Source organism: Bemisia tabaci, chromosome 5, assembly GCF_918797505.1.
Source record: "Bemisia tabaci chromosome 5, PGI_BMITA_v3".
Lineage (NCBI taxonomy): Eukaryota > Metazoa > Arthropoda > Insecta > Hemiptera > Aleyrodidae > Bemisia > Bemisia tabaci.
This window is the reverse complement of record NC_092797.1, coordinates 11,013,972-11,039,078: the sequence shown is the minus strand read 5'-3', so window position 1 is coordinate 11,039,078 and position 25,107 is coordinate 11,013,972. Positions and strand designations below refer to the sequence as shown.

The window sequence follows — 25,107 nt, the reverse complement described above, 5'->3', positions numbered from 1 at the left end:
ACATTTTTATTTCAGACAATACAACGGAGCGCTTCGAGCAAAAAATGAAGCCACTTCTCCTGTTGGCTAGAAGATTGATGATAATATTGGAACAAGTTTGAAATTTAAATAAAAAGTGGGAACGGAATAAAATTGTGCAACCAAATTGCTCTAGGTTGATTTTTGCTCAAATCACTTACCCACATATTTTTTTAAACTTCAGAATATTTTTGAAGGCTGATTGTCCGTCATCAACTTATTAATCTCACTGCAGGGGGAACGCTTATCTTGGATTGTAACAGTCTGCTTGAACCAGTGTGGTCCCCATAGCCAACAGAAAAATTACCTTGATCTGAGATTCCTGCTTGCTACCAAGCCAAGGCAGGTGTATCATAAAATTCATCGTTCTAACATAATTGATTTTTTCGTTTTAGGTATTCAAAATGAGTTTAGGACAAGAAATGTGAAAAATTCAAGAGGACATATTCAAATCGAATTTCCATTTGCCACGCATCGATTCCTGCACTCACTTGTACACTCACACAAGCACACAGCGCCAGGGCCGCTTCACCTCTTCTCTTTGCTTTTAGATACGAGTGCTACGTCTTTATGTCTTTGGACTGATACATCAGATTGGGTTCTTTCAAAATTTCCCTTCCTTCGTCCTTGACTTTTCAGATTTTCACTGATCTTAGGATTTTTCACTTCTTGGACTTTTCGTAATTATCTATGAGCTTTTTTGCCAAATAAAAGAAAACACAAAAATTAACATAGCTCAGCGCAAAGTTTCAGTGTGAATCGATAGAGGCCTGTACTTATGAGAGAAAATTCGCCACATGCCAGGAAAGAGCACTGCGGAGCTTAATATCGAAGGGTTGTAAAGTTATGCATAAAATCACAATTTGGTAAAGGCATTTTGCAAAGGAGATAATTTTAGCAATTTTTAGTGTGCGAATCATGTTGTATGTGAAATGTAGGTCAGGTAACATGAATAAAAATGCTTTAATTTGCACCTTGCCTAGCGGTCCATTCTGTTATGATTCATTTTTTCTTATTAGTTCTCTTCTTACCGTAGTTTCTGGCGTATACTTTCAGCGAGTTTTTAAATTATTTCTGATTGAGAGATTTATTTTTGAAGGGGCTTTATCAGAGTCACAGGTCATTACAGATAAGAGCGAAAGATAAACAATTTGTGCTCTTTAAGTAAAATATGAATGTACCTATCATTGAATTAACTGTAGGGTATTCTTCGTAAGTTTTGATTTTATCTCAGAAAAGGGTTAATTTTACCAAGACAACCATTTAATACTTTTTGTCTGTATGTTGAAACCAATCTGTACTATCAAACTTAGTAGTGTCAATTTTTGACTGATACAATACAACAAGAAAACCTGCATCTTCCCTATTTTTGATGCGAAAATAAAAACAATGTTCTGATTGAATGGTTCAAAGAAGGATAGGAAAACTTAATGAAAGCATACCTGCCCTAACGCTCCTTAAACTTGGTGAACTAAACTTATCGCCTAGAGAGACGATCATTGCCATAATACCGAGGGCCATCACCATGGACATGTAGATAATTTTCGGATAGAAATGACAGTAGAATCCATAGTACAGCCAAGGAACAAAAGAGCCCATAATTAAGATGGCAATACCACAATAGTCCAATCTAAAACAGAGTAACATTTGTCATTGCTTAAAATGATGAATGAAATATCTGAGAAAAAATGAAGTTTCACTGTGTAATGCTTGGAAGTATTGCGGGGAAAAAATATTACACATGTCTCTCTTTGAGGAGAATGGGGTATAATTTTACTTCGTATATGAGGACATATATGTAACAATAGCGGTCTCTGACATCCGCCATTTTTAAGGCGAACGCTTTTTTCGAATTCTGGAGCCCTTAAGAATGCCTGTGCAAAGTGTCAGACTTCCAACGTAAGTTTTCGGCGAGATATGATCTGAAAACCATGTTATTTGTAAAAACAGTGGATATGAGAATCCACTGTTCTCAGTGTTCTCCCCGGCCGGCGCGGCAGGACATCGCGGAAATTCTAATGCACTTGTGATAACTGCCCACGCACCGGCCATAGGCTGCAGCTGACATTCAAATGATACGTATCGGGACCGTTTTGCTAGAATTGATTAATTTTTACCTGATTTTATAATTTGCTCCTTATTTTTGATGTAGGAGTTACAGAGGGTTTAGTTTTTTGTTCAATTCGATTAAATGACTCAGCATTAACATACTTTTGGTTCATTTCAGTCGTTTCACCAGCCTTACCCTTACTGAAAACATTGTTTCATGCATAAAAAAGTGTTTTCAATAAAAATAGTGGATGTCACACTTTTTTCAAATCGCTGTTACTCCTTCAATTTTTCACTTACATAGATCGTAAAACGTGTGTTTTTTACAGGAAGAGTTGCTCTTCATGAAAATCTTTACAAGAATCCTCTCGTTTCTACGGGCGGCAAAGTGCAAAGCTTCGAAAACTTCAAACGCGATTTCCTCACAATGTGAAAACTCGACATTCGCTATTGTAACATATAAGTCCTCATATGATATCTTGCGTAGATGCAACCCCTTTTCTTAAGTTTTCTATCTTTAAATTGAGATAGTTGTACACTGTACAGCTGTCATGAATAAATGGATTACATTATAAATTTACAAGCGACTGACGCTATGCATATCTCACAACTATTTTTGTCATAAACCGCCTATTTCACCATTACTGTGAACGGCATACAGTTGTGCCCATCTCATTAAAACGTTTACGAAGGGGAATTAAAAGAGGAACTTTTCCCGGAAAATGGAATTTTGAGAAAAAATTTTGCGAGATAGGTATCTGCTTTTTTTCAATTCATTTTTCAGAATTTCATAGGATACATTACTGTGTGTTTTGGAAAGTCACACAATTTTCATGAATGAACTTGATTGTTTTTATACAAAGCAAGTCACTGAAAATGAGAAAAATTTTACAATAAATGCTTAACTAACAAACCATCCATATCCGGCTGATTTTAACGTTTACCATGATACAAAAAGCACTGATATACATTGAATACTGCGGGCTGATTGTTGAAATTGGTAGACAAACCTATAGAAAGAGAAGACATAGGTGAAAATAATAAAAAATACTCACTTGCTAAAAAGTTTTCCAATGTTTTCTGAGTGACAATGGAGAGTGTGAAAAGCAAATGAACAACCTAAACAAATGATGGCGCCAATAAAATACATACTAAAAACAATCTTATCATCAGGCTTTGTTTCATAAGGCGGCCTTGTTAAGAAATAAGTCATAGTACCCATAAATGCAATGCAACCTGCAACATAGAATAATAATCATTAGAATAAAATTGAATTATCGAGAAAGCAATTGAATGGATAGAGTGAGTCAGAAGGTCTTATTTTTTATAATTCATTTTCCTCGAAGTACTGAATGAGTTAAGCTCCTAGTCATTTTTCTGGATTTGTTTTTCTTGAAATGACGGAGAAACCGGTCTTGGTACCGCCACAATCTGGACCCATTTGAAACAATATTTTTGGCAACAGATATGGTTTATCTAAAAAAGAAAAGAAGGAAAAAAGGCAAAAAAGGCATGCAAGATGGTCCACGTTCGCTGACTGGGTGAAGTCCACCTAAAGACATGGCCTAGTCACGACTGCCTGCCTCTAATTGATCAAATTTAAATGAGATTGTTCTTCTCTTGGAAGTGCTTTTTGAAACTAAGTAACTCTTTGGTTTTGTCATGAAAATACGCTGGTAGTAATTTCGAATATTTAAAAAAATTAGTTTTTCTCGTAAATAACAACTTCAATATATCACATAAAAGAAAAATTAAAAAGATAAACCTCACGTTAATTCGGACAAATTCAATTTGAAAACGTTTCACGTACATTCAGAAAAATGCTATCAAATTTCACTTGAGTTAAACATTTCAAAGGAAATTCAAGTAAATTTCTAAGATTACAAGAGTCGTTACCCTCACAAAAGAACATAACCAGATTTCGTTGTTGCCAAAAGTCCCTGCGTAAATTGCATTTGTTACGAGGTGAATCTCAGGCACTTCTAACTGCAAATTTCATTGATTTTTCTTCTGATCTCATGCAATAAGTATAAAAACTTTTAACGAAAATCACGCGGGTAAATTCTTGTAAACCATTGAGTTGCTTGAGTCAATTTTGCGACCTCGGGATGGAGTTACGTTCCTTTATCCAGGAAACGACGACAAAATGTCGAATGAATTTCAAAAATTTTGAAGCAAACACGTGCACTTAAAACAATGTCCGAATTTGATAAAAATTTCCAAAATGTCGAGCAAAGGAGGCGTCTCCATACCTAAGGACCGGTTTTGGGCCCATACCCTGGCTGAATGTCCTCTTCAAGTTTTTGCTCATTGAAGGTCTATATCATGTGTATGTATGAGCCGCTTTTACGGCGCGCTAGGGCGCTCTGCGACGCCTATTCTCCACAGAGCAGTGTTCGAAACTCACAGGCGCCAAGTGCGCCTAAAAAATCGGCCGTGGCGCCTAAAAAATGAAGGCTCTGCGCCAACGTGGCCCCTAAAAATTGCCCCCTAAAAATCTGAATTTTCATATAAGGTGATCATTCGAAATTTTCAACACTACAAGTGAAAGCCTTTTCTATTCTTCACGATTTCATCCTTTGCGCTTTTGTCTTCCCCAAGTTATAGCTACTTACTAGTTCTGTTGCGGAAACTTCTTGCATCTAACTTTTCATTACATACGCCGTAATATATAGGCAAAAAGTCAATTTGGCCCCTAAAAAATCTTCAATGGCGCCTAAAAATCGGGCTTTGTGCGTCACATGGCTCCTAAAACTCAAAGGTGAGTTTCGAACACTGGTCGAGTGCACAAAAATCCTCATTTTTCGAAGAAATCAGCCCTTAGATCCGTTTCTAGGCCAGTATTAGACGCAAAATGAGACCAAAACCCTAGTAGCAGAACCACAGAAGAAAAAGATAAATATTATGTACGAAAGTTAATTTTTTTATATAATGCATGCATACAAAAGTGTTAAAAGTGAACATTTTTATGTGACCATTATATAAAAAAATGTTATAATTTTCGTGAGCTTTTCGCGAACACACTAAAAATTCTTCTAATTCGCGAGAAGCTCACGAAAATGATGACCTATTTTTTTATATAATCGTTACATAAAAACGTTCACTTTTAACTTTCGTATGCATGCGTTGTATAAAAAAATAAAAAATGTGTGTGTAAAAAAAATTACCTTATCTAGCCTTTATCATTTTTTCATATATTACAGTCAGGTCTGAACTTTGATTTTTTTTTATATAAGCATTACACGTTTTTTATATAAAACGATCATTTAGATAACAGATATGTTTTTTTTTTTACTTTTTTTAGAAAAACAAAAATTTGTTCTGCTACTAGGGTAGCCCGGTAATATGGCAATTTTTGCAAGTTTACGCCGATTTTTTAGGCGCACTTGGCGCCTGTGAGTTTCGAACACTGCACTCGACCGCAAATTCGCAAAACCCGTATTTTTCACAGAAATCAGCTTGAGAATCAGACCCAGATTTGGGCCTATATTAGACCCGAGGGGAGACCAAAAATGACCAAATCCTGATGCATTCCGTAAACTAGAGACCTTCGATGCCTTCAATGAGAGAAAATTCATAGAGTTCGGGAAATTCAGCAGGGATGGGCCGAAACATGGGCGTTATCAATAGCCCTCCTTGGATTTCCGTCCTCCTTTTCATAGAGAAAAAAAAGGACGTGTTTGCATTTCGGGCATCTTGGATTTTTTTGATGACGTAGGTCGGTACAGCGACTTTTATCATCGATTTTCTCGAGAATGGTGTAATTTACGGAAAAGAGTCATTCCATAAATAGTGCTTGAAATTGTATCATGAGTTGATTTAAGCCAAAAAATGGGACATTATGGTTCGTTTTTCATACTTCGAATTCCGGATTTCGCTAGCCAGGTTGTACCGACCTACGTCACAGGGTAAACAAACCTCAAGATGCAAATAGAGTCCCTTTATACTGAGAGTCAAGACAACACCCCTCATGGAGTCACAAACGGGAATAAAGATTACAGAAATTGAACGTTTTTCGTAATCTTTGATCGACCCATTCTCGAATTCCTTTCTTCGTTCCTTCCCTCATTCCGTTTGTTCCTTGCTGAACCCGTAATTCCCCGGTCCATTCCAGATTATAATCTTTGCAATCGGTGAAACTGTAATTTTTATTCCCGTTTGTGACACTGTGAAGGCCTAAAATACGGGAACCAATCAGAAATGAATTCACATTGTCTTGACTCTCAGTATAAAGGGACTGGGAGGCAAAATTTCATGAAAAATAAATTCTTGAAATTTCACGTGAAATATTTCATGAAATTTCAGAAATTTATGACATATATTGAAAAATACCGGTTCGTTTTCATGTTTTGCAAAATTTAAAAATTGGGACTTTCTTCCATTTTTGTGTGTTTAAGTGCGGGTTGCATAGGTACTCTAGCCCTTGAAAAATATGAAATATTTCACAGGCTCGTGAAATTTCATGAAATATTTCACTGAAATTTCCAATCTTTCATTTCTTTCTTACGTTTCATGCCACCCTGTAAAGGGACTCAAGATGCAAACCCCCTCCTTTTTTTTCTCTATACCTTCTTTTCTTGTGCGCTTACCCAAGAGATGGGTCCAGATATTCCCCGTCTCGGTGTGGATTCTGAAGATGGACTTGAAACAAGCGTTGAAGGAGTTGAGGGGTGGCCGGTGGCCGGAGTGGAGGAAATCGTTGTCCTGGAGCCACTGGGGCAGGTGGTGGAAGTGGCAGACGTTCCACGAGGCGGTCCAGGCGGCCTTCGCCGCCTTGCAGGACCATGCCTTGTAGCTCATGTTCTCGTTCTGCGCCCGATCTTCCGTGCTGTCGATGTTGTCGCCTACCTCGCCCACTCCGCTCTGGAGCATCTGAAACCCAAGAACAGCAACCGGTGAGTCCCCGTCCCCGCTTCGGATGACCATGAAGGGCCGTTTGTAACTAAAGATACGAATGTTGGCAATATATGTGTAATATATGAAATATTCAAGATATATATGAAATTTTGAAATATATATACGAAATTGTCGCAATATACAAGAAATGTGTCAATATTTAGGAAATCGACTCCAAAATATGTGGCGAAAATCGTGCAATATACAAGAAATCGACTTCACAATATATATGGCGAAATTCGTGCGATATACAGGGTAATCCATAAGTCCTTTCCATCCCCTCTAAATTTTTACCTAATTGAGGCAAAGATTTGAAACTTGGGGGATGTTCTTAGGTTAAAGGGAGCTACTTTATATATTGTACTTATATATTGTACTTTATATATTGTAACTAAAGATACGAATGTTGGCAATACATAAGAAATGTTAGTTAGTTAATTTTATTTAACGACGATCAGCATCTAGGCTATTTACGTCGGGGACTAGGAAATTTTAAATTTTTAAATTTAGTTTCTTGAAGAGTTTTAAAATTTCTGTTACTACCATTGGACTATCTGAACACAAAGGGTGCATATTAAGAGGGAGGGAACTTCGAATTTTGATACGTGTAGCATAGATTTTAGGGCAAGAAAGTAAAATATGAAACAATGAAACAACAAAGTAACATATGAAATATTCAAAATATATATGAAATTTTGAAATATATATACGAAACTGTCGCAATATATAAGAAATGTGTCAATATTTAGTAAATCGACTCCAAAATATATGGCGAAAATCGTGCAATATATAAGAAATGTGTCAATATATAAGAAATCGACTTCACAATATATATGGCGAAATTCGTGCGATATACAGGGTGATCCATAAGTCCTTTCCATCCCCTCTAAATTTTTATCTAATTGAGGCAAAGATTTGAAACTTGGGGGATGTTCTTAGGTCAAAGGGAGCTACTTTCTGGCCCCCTAAAATTTTCCGGGGAACCCTTAGGGGGGAGGGGGGATGGAAACCAATTATTTTTTCAATTGAGAAGACCCCTTTTGTTGTACCTTGTTCGAAAGAGCATCAAAAAAGGAAACTTTTCGGGTGAACCAGAAGTCAATATCTCAAACCGTTTCAAAATGGCGTTCGGTTAAAATTCAAGATGGCCGAAAATTGACACCGATTGTTTGTCAATGGATTTGCGCAAAAATCGGTATCTACGGGTATATTGATAGGAGAAAAATGAATTTGAAGTTAGATTTCTAAAAAAAAAAAAAAAAAAAAAAAATCGGCCTTCTTGGAATTTTTTTTTTCTTTAGAAATCTAACTTCAGATTTGTTAATCTCATGCCAAAATAACCCTAACTCCCAAGTTTCTGAATTTTCGGCCATTTTGGAAATTTGTTGTTTTTTTAGAAAATCTAACTTCAAATTCATTTTTCTCCTATCAATATACCCGTAGATACCGATTTTCGCGCAAATCCATTGACAAACAATCGGTGTCAATTTTCGGCCATCTTGAATTTTAACCGAACGCCATTTTGAAACGGTTTGAGATATTGACTTCTGGTTCACCCGAAAAGTTTCCTTTTTTGATGCTCTTTCGAACAAGGTACAACAAAAGGGGTCTTCTCAATTGAAAAAATAATTGGTTTCCATCCCCCCTCCCCCCTAAGGCAGGGACCCTGAGTTTATTGAAACTTGCTCAAATGAACGCTCAGGTCCAGTGCCTGAGCAAGTTAATTTCAAGACGCGCCGCTTACGGCCGGCCGCAGGCGCAACGAAATGTGCTCAACTTAGATGTGTGCGAATTGAGGAGCAGGTAAGGCCCCGGGACTAGGTGGCTGCACAGAGAGTGAGCCAATTTCGGCCGCGGCTAGAAATAAACTCTCTGAGCAGGTTTTCCCGACGCAAAAACTTGCTCTACGGCAACTCGTCACTAATGGTTATTTAATGCGCCCGAATGGCAACACCGTAAATTTCCCCAACCCTCAACCCCGATCGAGTCAACCGATCGCCGATCGCGATCGCGATCGGGCAGGTAGCGCGGCGTCCGACACCGCGACAGGAGCACCATGCGGACCGTGCCTTGTCGCCGCCGCTGGCTTTGATTTTGCCAGACCATCATTTGGCTTTTCTCATGGATTATGTAATTACTAATGAATCTGATGCTATAGTATCTTTCATACGTTCGGCTTCCGTCGGGAAGTCGTCTGGCTGCAGCCACCTCAAAGTGTTACGTTCATCTTTCAGGTCATTTTTCAGGCAAAATTTTTATTCCCGAGACCAAACTTGTTTTTAACGCATGTTAAACTGATTTATCTCGGATTCTGGCGTGGTCGAACTGACGTGCGATGTGCCGCTTCGATTGAGCCAATTGAAAAGCTCCGAAGATGTTGACTCTCTTACGAAAAGAGGGACAAAAGCCCCTACGCAAGTGCTTCAGGAATCATTCTCAACAAATATAATGGCAAAATTCAGAGAAATGAGAGCAGGGACCTTTATGGGAAAATCCTACCATTCGATTCAGTAATTGGATGCGAGGTTTTTCCTATAAAGAATCCTGACTTTATTTTTTAGAATTTCACCAATTTCTCAGTTGAAAATGATTTGTAAGCTTACGCGGAGGGGCTATCGTCCTTCTGTAGGTAAAAATGAAAATTCTGCTGACATGTTTCACGCAATAGATGCGACATATCACACGCTAGCTCACGAATCACCTGAAATGAGATTGGAGTAAAAGGCGCGTTAGTGCAGTTTTTTTTTTTTTTTTTTTTTTTTTTTTTTTTTTTTTTTTTTTTTTTTTTTTTTTTTTTAAAAAAATTTGAGATATTGATGATATCAAGTAAAACTAGTTTTGAGTCATATCCTGTAAAAAATTTGCTCCCAAATTCCAATTTTTAAGCATCAAAAAGTATGAACTTTTTTCCTGCCGTAAGGATCCATGTAATTACAAAACTTCGAACTCGTATTTCTCGGACACCCGTAAGTGCAATCTGTGATGAGCCTCGAGACTCATTAGACCATGCGCTAACCGTGGCCCATACAGAAATCAACCACCCTATGAGGCCAAACAGTGCACAGGTAGGCACAAACCCAGGGATCGTGATTCGTGGCTCGGATCGCCGCGTGCCTTCCCAGCTGAAGAACAAAAGGATACCCTCGCCGCAGTCAGACCTAATTACTTTCGCTCGATTACCCATTTCACTGTCACGCTGAGATCCACCAAATTTTCAAAAAAATTGTCACGCATGTATTTAGCAAGTGTTTCCTTACTTTCCGTTAAAATACGAATAAAAAGAGGCCTCATTCCTAAAAATCGGCCGAACAGAAGAAAAGTTACAGTTCGAAATCCGAAGAGATAAAAAAAAAACTCGGATTTCAACGCAAAAAATGAAAGGAAGGAAAAAATGAGAAACATATATCACAATTGAAAATCATTTGGCTCAGAATGTTACAAGCAATTCCATTATCTAGGAGAGCAAAAATTGTGGCAAAATTTCAAAAAAAATTGGTCCGAGTTACGAGGGGAGAGGGTCAAAGAGGCTAAAATCCCATCTAACTTTTGCCGTTTTCCAGAATTGATGACGAGGGCATTTAATCGTTATTCACGGATGTCTCAATCAACATATCGATACGTACGTATTTTTACACGTAGAATTGAATTTTCACGTTAGGGAGTCGACATATCGACGGTGTAGATAAGTCGGCAATCACATAACTCGGTTTGCGACGTCCTATCATACTTCATTTTTTAACAGAGAACTACTCAACGGCGATTCTTTAAAACTTCCGTGATTTTTTCTCTCCGTGCGAAGAAAATTCTGCAAAAACTTCAAGGAATGATGTCAATTGGTTCTCCTTTAAAAAAATGACGTAGAGGTGGAGATTTTCAGACACCGCAAACGAGGTATGTGATTGCCGACTTACATTGTCGATATTCCGATTTGTTACGTCGATTTTTTCGATTTTATACGGAAAATTTATAGTTTTTTGGGATTAAAATTAGTTACTGATTCACGAAAAAATAAATGCATCATGACTAAAGCATATTGATTTTCACATTGCACTCATGGAATTGATTTATAAAGTCAACGAGTGGGGATATCGACTTGGTATAGCGAGTTTTTGCGATTTTTTTTTACGGCAGATCGGAGGACTTTTGGGATGTAAATTTTTAACTTTCAACTCCCGAATGAATGTAGAATTAGACATGGCTGACTATTCAGTGGCGAAAGTTGAAATCCCGATTTTTTTGTAAGAACGTCGCCGGCGGAAGTTCTAAAAACGCTCCAATCGGTCTGAAACTTTACAGGAATTATTTCCTTATGAATTGGCACCTATTGGAAACCGGGTAGCTGAACTTTAACTTTTTGTTTGGAATACAAATAAGCCGCACCCTAATGCCTCAATCCTCGACGCAACGGCAAGAAACCAAATGAGAAAGGAGCAAGGACTACGGTGAATTTCTAGCCGAAATCGCCGTGCAGATTCCCCTCCCTTAGTCCGCACACCCCTACGGTGGAAGGTGCCGCGCTCGCCGCGCTGCCAAAATGTGCATTTTCCCTAATTTTCGGCGGAGCCGCTGAGCAAGTTTCGAGTCGGTTGAAACTTGCTCAGCGGGTCGACAGAGTCGTTAGCTGATGAAACTCGGCTCCCGCACAGGACCTGAGCAGGTAAGGTGGCGGCCACTGGCTCAAGTGCAACGATTTCGGTCAGCGGGGGAGCTCACGGTGACCCGTGCTCTGAGTTTCGCACAACGACACACTCCTATCCGTGCAAAACTTTACGGCGACGGCGCGAGTCCATTATTTGAGTCGGACTCAAGAAACTTGCTCAGGGTCCCTGCCCTAAGGGTTCCTCGGAAAATTTTAGGGGCCAGAAAGTAGCTCCCTTTGACCTAAGAACATCCCCCAAGTTTCAAATCTTTGCCTCAATTAGGTAAAAATTTAGAGGGGATGGAAAGGACTTATGGATCACCCTGTATATCGCACGAATTTCGCCATATATATTGTGAAGTCGATTTCTTATATATTGACACATTTCTTATATATTGCACGATTTTCGCCATATATTTTGGAGTCGATTTACTAAATATTGACACATTTCTTATATATTGCGACAGTTTCGTATATATATTTCAAAATTTCATATATATTTTGAATATTTCATATGTTACATCATTGCCAACATTCGTATCTTTAGTTACAAACGGCCCTTCATAGGATGACATCACTATACTGCCGTGATAGCGAAGAGAGCCGTAAGTGCAAAAATGAAGTTTTAAGGAAACGGGCTCAGAAGCTTCTGACAAGATCGTTTTATTGAAAGAAGCCTCCGTTCTTTGTCAAATTGCCACTAATCGTCCGGAAGACTCCTAGAAATCGTATGGATGATTAAAAATCGATTGATTTTATTTCCATTACATAAAAAGGGTATTTTTCATTTTCATGCTAGGTTATTGTTAGGCAAGACAGCCGTAAGTGCTATCTTCTGCATGCTTTCGTAGTTGCGTTTTGGACGCACAACAAACACATTTTCAGGTTAGAAATCGGCAGATGAGGGCGGCATTCCTCTTGAAAGCACTATTTTCATTGGCTCTCATGGATCTACGGCTGTCTTGAAAAAAAACTGTGTCATTTTTTGTGCACCTACGGCTTTTACATACGTCTCGTTTTCATTAAATTAGGATGAATTTTGCTGTTTAAGCTGTCTTAGTAATTTCATCTAAAAGAATGTAGACGAATTTTGAAGAAAACTCGATTTCGAAAATTTTGCACTCACGGCTCTCTTCGCTATCACGGCAGTACAGGGTGTCTACTAAAGCAGGCTGACCAAAAATCAGTACTTTCACAGTACTTTTACAGTACATTCCCGAGAAATTATGTACCTTCTCGACAGAAAAATTCAGTACTTTTTCAGTGCCTCTGATTGACGAATTTTGGAAAATTTCAAAAATTTGAATTTCCCGCTCAAATTGCGACAAAAATGGAAAAAATTCCGGACATTTTCCGCACTTTTTCAGTACTTCCGGACCGGATCTCCCTTAGAAAATCAGTACTACTTCCGGACTTTCCGGTAATTCCGGACTTGTAGACACCCTGCACTACTGCCGTGCTAGGGAAGAACGCCGTGTGAACATTCGAGAGTTGCCTACTTTCCCTCGACAAAACGTTTGTTTTTGAAGAAAGCTATGGATATTTTTCTCAGGAAATTTAGGTAAAACTGCGAACAAAATTATATATAAAATGGGAAGTAAAACCCGTAAAACATTTACTTTTCCCGAAAATTTGTGATTTACCTAAGGAAATTCAGCAACGCTTAAAGGTTCATACGGTGTTCTTCCTTGGCACGGCAGACTCTAGAACTCAAGCTCTCTTCCGGGAACAGGTACGCGTCGTAAACACCCCCCCCCCCCCCCCCCCCATTGCCCTGATGAAAATTGCCAATACTGCCGTGCTAAGGAAAAGCGCCGTATGGAAATTCGTGAGTTGCCAAATTTCCTTCGATAAAACGTTAATTTTTGAAGAAAGCTATGGCTATTATTCCTTGAAATTTTCAGGGAATCTAAGTAAAATTGCGAACAAAATTATATATAAAATTGGAGGAAAAATATTTAAAAATTTTCCCGGAAATTCGTGATCTACCTAGGGAAATTTGGCAACGCCTAAAGGTTCATACGGCGTTCTTCCTTAGCACGGCAGAATAGGAGCTGCGTTTCAAAATACCATGGGAATTCTTATAGCCGGCTGCCGTAAGGACGGAGGAAACTTTAAACTCGTTTTTCTCCGTTCCAAGGTCATTTCATGAGACCCCTTAGGATTGCAATTTGGCATAAAAAGAACGTATGGCAACGTTGCCACCAATTGCTTGACGGTAATGATGCCTGATATGGTTGTCTGCAACTTTCGACTAGTCTAGGGCCTGCGGGATTGTGTTACGAGATCATTTGACCGCGGCAAGAGTCGATCCAAGCGACTAAGTTAACCGCGATGCTACCCATAAAGTAGCATTATTACTTCCCAGTGGCGTGGCGTGGCGTGGCGTGCTTGGCGATACATCGATTGATCTACCATTTAAACCTATGGGAAAGGATCGATAAACTAGGTGTTCGCAACGAACACCTCATTAATCGACTCTTTACCATATAGCTTCAAATGAGGAAATATCGATAATCGGTCATTCACGCCTCGGCACTGTAATACTTCCACGCTACTCCGTTTCACCATGAAAACAACGTAACAACAACCGAGAGGTGATCCGAAGCTAACAATAAGTAAAACCGCCGTAAGAGTATTCGAATGTTGCCGGATTTCCTCTCAGAAAATACTTATTTTTGAAGGAAGTTATGAATATTTTTCCTTGAAATTTTCAGACTTTTTAGATCAAATTAGGAAAGGAATCATATGAAAAATCCGAAGAAGAATATTCACTAATTTTCCTGAGGATTCATGATTTGACGAAGGAAATTTGGCAACTCCTGATAGCTCATACGGCGTTCTTCCTTGGCGCGGCATGAGGCTCGGTTACGGAGAAAGTGGTCTCAATCGAGGACCTGTTTGGATGTTACCTCTACTAAAGAGAAGTAAGAGCTACGATTAGTGCTTGATCGGTTACATTTTTACGAGTCTATAAAACAGTGAAAAAGAAAAGGAAATTTCGTACACGCGGCTAGTTTTGTGGGTTCTATTCGTTTCTGATCGCAATTAAGAAAACAAAAACAGCTAAAGCGAAGGGATATGATCAGCCAATTGACACAAAACGGCATAATCAGAATACTCTGCATTTTTTCCGAAGATCTTGATTCTTGGTGTTAGAAATAGACAGAACACAAAGAGGTACCCCCGCAACTTGACCTTTGATCCTGTATCAGTTTCTTTGCTGAACTGAAAGGTCCATTTGAACTGCATATGGCAATTAGGGACTACAATATCTGTCTCGGTTTAGAAAGATTTAGAGTCCCTTTATACTGACACCGCAATCACACGCTGAATGTGGGAGCTGAATGTGGCTTGAATGTGAAAGTCATCGGCCCGATGCCTGAATTTTGCGCGTGACGCGCAAAATTCAGCAACGATTCTCAGCAACCATCGGACCAATTTTGAATTTGTCTGAACTATTCGAGTAGATTTGATACACATCTGGATGAAAATAACTCGAATTTGCTAAATTTCAGCCGTTGGGCGATGACTGTTGACTTCCACATTCAGGTGCTAAATTCAGTGTCTGATTGCGGCATCAAAACAAACCTCATCAAACAAACCGTAAACAAACCTCAAGATGCAAATAGAGTCCCTATATACTGAGAGTCAAGACAACACCCCCTCATGGAGTCACAAACGGGAATAAAGATTATAGAAATTGAACGTTTTTTGTAATCTTTGATCGGCCCATTCTCAAATTCCTTTCTCCGTTCTTTCTCTCATTCCGTTTGTTCCTTGCCGAACCCGTCATTCCCTGGTCCATTCCAGATTATAATCTTCGCAAACGGTGAAAATGTAATCTTTATTCCCGTTTGTGACACTGTGAAGGCCTAAAATACGGGAACCAATCAGAAATGGATTCACATTGTCTTGACTCTCAGTATAAAGGGACTCTAGAAAGACATGTGCGTCATTAATTTCCATATGCACATAAGTGTTTTTACGGATGATTCAGAGAGAGTAGTTCCTAGCTGCGAAGTCCTCCTTGGGACGGAGGGGGCGGGGCTCTAAAGTAGAAGCGCAGGATTACTACATGTGTGGTATTTGAAGTAGTAAAACAGAAGAAAAAATACGCCGTAACACCAGAGAAGTCCTCACTTTTGCCGTAATTTCGAAAGTCGTGAAAGGATGTGACATTTTCTTAAAGTTTATTGTGCCTCGGGCCCGAGGATTCGTCTGGGAGGAGCCACATTGAGAATAGCTCTTACGGAGTTTACTGATCCCGCCGTGCCGCACAGTGGATCGAGCCAATGGGAGAGGTCGGAAAATTTGGAAACCTTCAACGCTTACTCCGTTTGTATCGAACTTTGAGGTTTTAAGAGTGGTTTCATTGGTTTTCTCGTGAAATTTCCTGCAGTAAAATGTTATTTTTACTGAAGGGTTATGAATATATTCCCTTGAATTTCCAGATGCTATGGATAAAATCGTGATTGAAATCCTGTAAAAAATTGGTAAAAAAATATCCACAAGTTTTCCAGGAATTTCGTATTTTATCAAAGGACATTTGGCAACGCCTGAAGGCTCATACGGCGTTTTTTCTTAGCACGGCAGTATGGAGCGATTGTGAGGGCTTCGCGCGACAATCGAACTATTTGTACGTTATCCACAAAGGAGTGGCGTTATCTTTCCCACTCGATGATTGGATAGTGGATACGGACGACTCACGATGTCGACGCGGCTTGTGGGCCTCCGGTCGAATTTCATCTCTTGTCGAAACTTTACTTTAAACGCTACTTATGGGGTTATAAGGGCTTGTTTGACATGGTTAGTGGTCCGAATAACATTTCCCGCGATTAAAATAGAACATTATAAAACTTTGAGTTTTCACCTCTGGTTATAATTCAGAGGGAGAGTAAAATCGGACATAGGGTATGCTCAGAGCAACGGGGATGGATTTCTGGAGGAGGTCGGCAGGAATTTCTGCAAGAAATTGGGTCCGCACTGATAGAGTGCGTCAGATCAGGGGAGTCGAAAATGACATCGTATTCGACGTCATGACCAAACAGCTTGTCTGGAATGGGCATGTTAACGGGATGAAGCAAGAAAGGCTGCCAAGGAAAATGCTTGATTGGATGTTCCTCCTGGGAGGAGACATGGGGGACGCCCAGTGAAAGGGTGGCGACAGGGGCTTTTAGAGGAAATAAGGAGGTGCCAATTCCCTAAAAGGAGTTTGGGAGGAGGTCTGGATACACGATCAAATTCCGAACCAATTCTGGTCAAAGTAGACCACTTGATGACTGGTGGTCACCATGCAACAGTCCTCTTTGATCAAAATTGGTCTTTTGATCAGAATAAGGTGCCACCATTCAACATTTCCTGCCACAGGAAACATTACTGCCAAGTTTTCATTTTAAAACTAAGAAATTAATGATTTTAAGACTGATGACTCCCGACACTTTGATGGCAATTGGTTCGGGAATTTGATCGGGTATCAAGACCTTTTGAAAAAACGCCAACGAGCGCTATGAAAGCGGCTTGTATGTATGCATGTAAAAATCGGGCATCCAGAGTGATTGTCAAATCTTAACTGTGGAATAAATCTGTGCGGAGTTGTAGAAGCAGTGCCTGACGCGCAAGTGAATATTTTGACTTCAAGGATTTTGGAAGAAACAGGGTTGCCGCAGAATTAAGAAAATAAAATTCCCTGACACATTTTGGTGAAATTCCCTCGGAATTAAAGATGTGACGGATGGTTAAGGAGACATAATTGAAAATAGTTTTTAGGCAAAATTTGTTGTTCGAAACCTCAAACCCATTATAGAAAGCAAATGAAGGTGACTTAACAAATTTTCCCTGACATTTTCGTCATTTTCACTGACATTTCCCGGTTTTCCCTGGTTTTTTAGAATTCCCTGACATTTCCCGATTTTCCCTGACTGTGGCAACCCTGAAAAATGATTCAAAATGATGAGGAACTTGATGAATCAGAAGGATAACGGTTTCCTGAACAAAAGTACTGAAGTGTCTTAGAATTAGGTAAGCCTAATCATCTTCAGAGTGACCGAAAGTGACCAATGACGGTAACAGTATTTCTTTAGCCAAGGGGCTAAGGGAAATTTACTTTCTATTCCCTTGGTTTTCCATTTTGTGAAATCTCCTTCGTGTTACGAGTTTATTACGAGTACATATCATCGTATAGGACATTCCTAGTTTCGTGCGAAAGATTTCGATGGGACTTTATAGTTCGTTCATATTATTAAGATCAGTTGCAAAGGGTTTTGGAAATGAGTTACAGCAAAACCTCTTATCATAATATTCAGCAAGGACGAGATCTTACTTCTCTTTCCAGTGATACGAAATCGACTGGCGTGCTGGGTAGAGGACATCCAGTTCCTCTTTCTTCTTCCACCAAATCGCTGGCGTTGTCATTTTCTAGTAATTTCTGCAACATAAAAGGAAAAAGAAAAGAGTTGAAAAAAAGGAGATACTTTCTTGGAAGGAACATGGTAGAGTGAAACAAAAGTACAAGTTGCACCGTACTACGCAAAAACACCGCATGAGCTTTCAGGCGTCGCAGAATTTCCTTGGATAAAACACGAAACACCAGGTAAACTTATGACTATTTTCCTTCCAATTGTTAGACGATTTTGTTCGCAATTTCAACTTGAGTCCCTGAAAATTTAAGGGAAAACATCCATGACTTTCCTTAAAAATTAATATTACTTTTATCGAAGAAAATTTCGCAAAACTAGAATGTTCATACAGCGTTCTTCCTTAGCAAGGCATATTGGATCGCGTTCAGTACTTACATAGTCTTTCGAACAGCAGTGCAAGTGTTGAATTTGAGTGTGATTTCACTCGAACAGAGGAGAATATGGCGGGATATCACGGTCGGGAATTAAAGTTGTAAAGTACTTGAATACCCAGCCCTCCGAAGCCGTGTAGAAATAAAGTTTCTGGAAAGTCGAATCATTCAGTTATTCAGTCAAAACTTTCCAATCCGAGATTACACCAACTCAACTTGGAATTTTCGCATAAAGCTGCGTACTTTATGAATCGATCCGTCGATTCGCACTGTGGTGATGCTATCAAGCTCTGACTTTTTGAGTGTTGAGGCGGTGAACCAAGGCTTTCTTTTTCTTGGTGACGGTAAATAACCTTATTGTCACCGTTAAAGACGGTTTGCTCGATGGAAGAATGCGAAAGGCTCGAAAAAAGAAAATGTAGATAAAATTTTTTAAAAAAAACAAAACAAAAAAAAACAAAAAAAAAACATACACTTGAAATTTTGAATTAGCTTTGAATTATTCTACATTTTAAAATGATTTTTCGGATGATCTTTACTAGTTTCTTTCTTGCAACGATGTTACTACGGCAACTTCGCGACGCCTTTTTCGCTTTCCTCTGTTATTTTAGAGTTCCACTACTACCATTGTTGCGACCATTCCAATCCATTTCTTTTTCCTTCCTCATTCTTTGGGCAAATTTTCGCGCGTGGATTTGGTCGAATTTATTAGCCGGATGCCGGATCGGCAGGGTTGCAAACCAATGAAGAAATTTAAAAAATATTCAAATCGATTGTTTTCATCTTCCAGCTGATTTGTGGCGCATATTCAGTATTCACAGTTTAAAACCCAAAAGCGTTTCTGATGTTTATCAGGGTGTCTAGTATTTTTTAATTTTGAAAAATCCTGATATTTTCCTGATTTTTCCTGATATTTTATAAAAAATTCATGATTTTTTCATTTTGAAAATTCCTGCTATTTTCTTGATTTTTCTCGACTCCTGACACGGTGGGCAAAAAGCAGTAAGACTTTCTCCGCTGAGAGATTCGCGTAAGAACAATTCCTGATAAAACGTCCGATATTTTCCTGATCGGCCAACATCCCTGATATTTTCCAGTTTTTCCTGATGCTAGACACCCTGTTTATATTATCCTGTTAATGTAACAGGGCTGCCACAGACTTTTAAAAATGAATTCCCCTAACACATTTTGGTGAAAGTCCCAGATAATTAAAGATATGCCTGATGGTTGAACAGATATAACTTAAGATAATTTTCAGGCAAAATCTGATGTTCGAAACGTCAAACTGATGCTAGAGGGCAAATAAAGATGACTTAAAACATTTTCCCTGACACTTTTGTCATTTTCCCTGACATTTCCAGGTTTTTCCCGACTTTGTAAAATTCCCTGACATTTCCCGGTGCCCTGACTGTGGCAACCCTGATGAAAGATTTGTTATTATTTTAACGATTTGAAGATCCAAAAGTGTTGTTCAAGAGATTAATAATAGTGGCTCAGGAGCAATATAGCATAAACTATAGGTGGTAGGAGATTTTTCCCAGAAATGATTCATCCCTTCACGAACTCCAGTTCTGCCGTGCTAAGGAAAAACGCCGTATAAACCTTCAAGCGTTGCCAAATTTCCTTCGAAAGAACACGAATTTCCTGGTAAACTCATGAGTATTTTCCTTCCTATTTTTCAGATAATTTTGTTCGCAATTTCACCCAAAGTCCCTGAAAATTTCAAGGAAAAATATCCATAACTTTCCTTGAAAATACACATTATATCGGGAGAAATTTGGCAACTCTCGAATGTTCATACGGCGTTTTTCCTTAGCACGGCAGAGTTCTTTCCGATCCTGGACATCGTGCTTGTCCTCGAGATCACTTGTTCGTGATTCACCTTAACTCTAATACGGAAATAAAATGCAACGATACAAAAACTGAAAATGTGCCTTGTGTACCTTAACTTCGTGTAGAGCTGGTGCTTCAGAATTCAGGGACAGAGAGTCAGCGTCCGGAGCCCCGGCCGGCGGTACTCGATGCCTGATACCATCGCCAATCATTTCGACTCCTTCTTCATAGTCACTCATTTCCCTGCACAGAAAAGAGAGAGAGATGTTTCATTACAGAGGAAATACAATTAAAATGTATATATACATGGTAGAGTCCCTTTATACCCAGAGTTAAGACAACTCACTTTTGGTTGGGCTGAAAGTGGCCTAAAAAAAATCCAATTCTGATTGGTTCTCGCTCATGGAGGCCGAAACGAGTGCACCACGATGGCGGTACCTCGAATGTGAACAAGAATAATGAAAATATTACCTAATTGTGGTTCATCAAGAGTAAATTGTTATTTCCATCGGTCCAAAACGAAAATAGATTAAGAAATTATTCACAAACCCATCTCATTTTCTTTTTAATTGATCAATTTGTTGATGTTGTTGTTTTTGTTCGACAGACATCGCAGGATTCCTGATCCTTATCCCTCAATATCGTTCGTTTGGGTGCACTCGTTTCGGCCTCCATGGCCAGCCAAGGCCGGCTGCCAGTCAGCTGATAATCGAGTTGTCTTAACTCTGGGTATAAAGGGACTCTAATACATGGGGTAACATACTTTAGTGCACGCGCATTATGAGGTCAAATTTTATTGACACATGAGAACGGTGGAACATAGCGGATGTGTTTCAAATTTTAAAAAAAAATCAGCATATTCCGCGATATTTTATTCAACAGTCGTGATGACTCGCGGGATGAAGAGACATCAAACGTGAAAGGAAAAAACCAGTCAGAGAAGTAAATAAATAAACGAACAAAATTCTGTGAGTTTTTACGCAATTTATCCCCTGCCATTCTGCGGTTTCCCTTGACATTCTTGAGGGGGAAAAAAACATTCCCATTTGATTATTGTTTCCAGTTTTCAACGGCGCAATGATACAACTATTTGAACTCTCCGGAATGCGTGAGGTATCACGCCGCATTTGAGGGCGTTTTAAAAACAGCCAAGTTCCGATACCCGGATTATAGTTTTGCATAGTTCATATTCTTTTGTTATATTCTGAATCACTTATTTCTTTTTAATCCTCGTATAAAAACCACCCATTTGCTAAATACAATTCTATTTGGAGCGCACTTCAGCTATGCATTCACCACTGCAAAAATGTAAAAGGAAATCGACAAAGCCAGCGTGTATAAAGGCTATTTCAATTGTAATCTTCCGTCGCATTTCTAAGGCGCAATGATACAACTATTTGAACTCTCCGGAATACGTGAGGTATCACGCCGCAACTGAAGGCGTTTTCAAAACGGCCAAGTTTCGATATCAGGTTTGTAGTTTCGCAAGAAATTGGAGCACAAAATCAATAGAATGACTGATTTTACGAGCTGATGCAACTGAATAAATTTGTGTTTTATTTGACTAAAGCGTTAGGAAATAGTTCGGTCAGAAATTTAAACCAACCTACGGTCCATTATAAACTTGGTAAAACAGAGGCCAGGATCTAAAGCTTGCAGAATATATGCCTTACGTCAATGATTGCTTCGGGATCATCTAACCGGATCACTGGTGGATTGAACTGATACAAACGAATCAATGATAAAATGGATGAAAGGAAGCCAACCTCTGTTGGCTCTCATAAAATCTCAGTCAAAGCGTTGAAAAAAATCTAGTGAATGTTTCCTCTCAGTTTTTTTTTTTTTTTTTTTTTTTTTTTTTTTTTTTTTTTAAATACCTAAAATTTTGTAAAGCCAAAAGCCTAAGGAGTCTCTCCCTGGAAAAAGTGAGCCACTTGTTGAAGCCGCCAGTGGATTTCATGAAGCTTCAAAAACATCGGGAGGCGACCTGAGAAATTTTTACGACTTCGACGGGAGCGGAGGCGAGAGTGGGGAATAATAGAAGCTGATAATGGGGTCCCCACGGAAAGCGTTTTTGAAAAAAAATTTATACCACAAAAAGTCTTCTTTTGACCCAAAGAATCGACTCCTTCATTATTCGTACTTAATCTTGGGACACCCTGTACGAGTATTCCATAGAGTACATAGAGTCGTAATGTAATTGGGAGAGCTGGCGCCACTTTTAAGCATTTTCCATGTCCCGAATTCCGAGACTCCTGTGTGACGCCGGGTCACTGTTTCGATACATAATCGATTGTTTGCGATACACGGGTACCCGGCCATCCGATGACAACAACAACAACAACAACAAAGGAGATAGGAATTACCACGTATTCCACACCGCCATTTTGGATCGAAAATGTATCAAAAAAGCGACCCGACCTCGGCGCACACCGGGCTCGGAATTCGTCGAGCAGAACATGGCGCCAGCTCTCCCATTTACATTACGACTCTATGTACTCTATGGAGTATTCTAGTCGCGACGCGGCGGCAGGACTCAAGGCTCCAGGATCGTTGATCTGGGCAGCTTGGAAGCTCCGCTGGCGGGGCAAAGTTGGCAGCCGGAGAGGCGACAATGAGCAGGGACGGGCCAAGTTCAGGGACGCCGCCGTCTTGACCCTCGTCAACTCGGCTCCGGTTTCCAGCAAACGGTAAAACTCGACGCAAAGCTCATCGCCCGAGCCACCACGCTCCAGATACCGACGATCATCCGGCTAATCCCTCCTTCTCCGGCCGCAAGGGGCGGATTTGTTTCCACTTCATTTCTTTAATCTCTACTTCCGATCCGTCTAGGATTACGACCTCGATCTGGGCGTCCTAATTTTTCCCAGACTGATTTTGAATGGACCACTAGACATGGTACGAATTTCAGCATTCTGATAAATGTTTCTTAGCCAAAATTTCACGTGAAACACGATGCGCACAACAAAACTTACCAAAATCAACTCCTTACAAAGATATTGAATGATTCCTGATGCGTGAATTCAAACCACCCGCTCATGAAAACTCAATGCTCTACGTGATTCACATCGCGCGCTAAACGTTATCATGACAGTCTCTACGATATACAAATCTAGCAACCTCAATCCTGACGCTTTGGCTCAGCTATAGCAAATTGCTGATAGTTTGAACAACACATGGTGGGAAATGAGCATTGCTCGATTGAGAAGCTTGCTGAAACCGTTGTAGTGCGCGATTTGACTCAAGTAGAGCTTTGAGTTTCTTGTGAGCGGGCAGTTCAAATTCCTCGTAACCAATGTGAAAAAAACGTTAATATCTTCGTTAGGAGTTGGTTTCGGTAATTTTCGTTGTGTGAATCGTTTTCTACGTGAAATTCTGGTTAAGAAACATGTATCAGAATACTTAAACTCGTACCTTGTCTAGTGGTCCATTGCATCACACTCCTGACGAATTCGCGCGAAAATGAGAAAAGTTTGCTTACATTTTAAATTTCCCACATTTTTCAAAATTCCTCAGGAATTTTTCACCCTGTTTCTTTCTTCTTCTTCTTTTTCATCATTCAAGTAAATTAATTAGGTGCGGTTATGTTACATTATGGTTTCTTCTTTTCGCATCCACACGAAGAAAAAAACTTTGTGCGTGGGACCAGAAGTTGAGGTCATATGGATCTCTGAAGTTTTCGGATCACGTACCTAAAAACTTGAGGTCCAGCTGCCGAAGTTTGGGTCAGACATTATCGAGGCACTTTGGTGTGTACTGGAGTACTTCAGATGTGTGACTCGAACTTCAGTAGCTGGACCTCAAGTTTTTAGATACGTGATCCGAAAACTTTAGAGATCCATATGACTTCAACTCCGGGTCCCACGCACGAAGTTTTTTTCTCCGTGGACAATCCTATTTCCTTTTACTTTTAATTTTCCTATATTTTTGAACAAAGCACAGCTACACCGGAAAAAAAACACATTGGATCTAGAGTCCAGACTCTTGAAAACATTGACAAGAAAAAATACTCTTGATTCAATCAGATTTAAGCTTAAATCAAAAGGAAATCCGCTCAAATTAAGAGGCTAGGTTCTTGATTTAAATCCGATTGAATCAAGAGTATTTTTTCTTGTCGATGTTTTTACGAGTCTAGATTCTAGATCGAATGTGTTTTTTTCCAGTGTATGAATATAAATATGCTATATTGGCTATGTTGGATCCTATTACTTTAGACATAGGTATTATAGGTATATTTCTATAATTGTCTAATATGATTAGCTATGACTAGACAAAGGCTGGAATATTGATAGCACCGCCCTGGGGCAATACATCAGCAGTTTTTCATTCTGTGGACCTTTGGCAGGAAGTAACAACAAAGGCGAGTGATCGAAAGTTAAGAGAAAGAAATATCTACTGGCCTGGAAGAGTGCAACAATAAAGCAATAAGCGCACATTGTCGCTACTTATCGAATGCCCCCCCCCCCCCCCCAAAAAAAAGAAAGAAATCTGCGTTCCTGATAAATTCGAATTGAAAGTCGTGAATGCGAACCCCATGCAAAATGACTTTGGCAAAGGGCCTTCGGACAACTCGAACACAAAAAAGGAGAAAATTAATAACAGACGCGGGGACCACAGTTGGATTTTTAAAAGTTACTTACGGGACTTAGTTTTACAGTTGACTAAATTTTTACCGACGATGAAAAAAATATGATTAGACACAGAGGCACTTGAGAGTCGACGAAAGTGCTTTGCGCGACAAACAATGATCTTCCCGTTTCACCTACTTTCTACACGTGTGCCTCCTTGTCAGTTATTTTGTCCGCAATATAGGCGTCTAGTAGCGACTCGCAGCTGATGCATAAAAGGCGTCTGGTAGGGAGTGGGCGGGTATAAATAATCG

At 39.5% G+C, this 25,107-nt stretch overlaps 1 protein-coding gene across 7 annotated transcripts in view; it reads right to left on the bottom strand.

Moving 5' to 3' along the window:
- LOC109042188 (adiponectin receptor protein) overlaps nucleotides 1–25,107 on the bottom strand; it is a 96,745-nt gene that overhangs the window by 5,365 nt on the left and 66,273 nt on the right. For 6 of the 7 annotated variants that reach the window (XM_072300278.1, XM_072300274.1, XM_072300277.1 and 3 more), the window contains 5 exons: nucleotides 20,327–20,468; nucleotides 17,925–18,029; nucleotides 6,657–6,939; nucleotides 3,123–3,303; nucleotides 1,461–1,648 (listed from right to left, as the gene is read on the bottom strand). In XM_072300278.1, the coding sequence (XP_072156379.1) occupies nucleotides 1,461–1,648; nucleotides 3,123–3,303; nucleotides 6,657–6,939; nucleotides 17,925–18,029; nucleotides 20,327–20,464 (895 nt within the window). In that variant the 5' untranslated portion in view covers nucleotides 20,465–20,468. The remainder of the gene's footprint in view (nucleotides 1–1,460; nucleotides 1,649–3,122; nucleotides 3,304–6,656; nucleotides 6,940–17,924; nucleotides 18,030–20,326; nucleotides 20,469–25,107) is intronic. The other variant, XM_072300275.1, reaches the window with a different exon arrangement.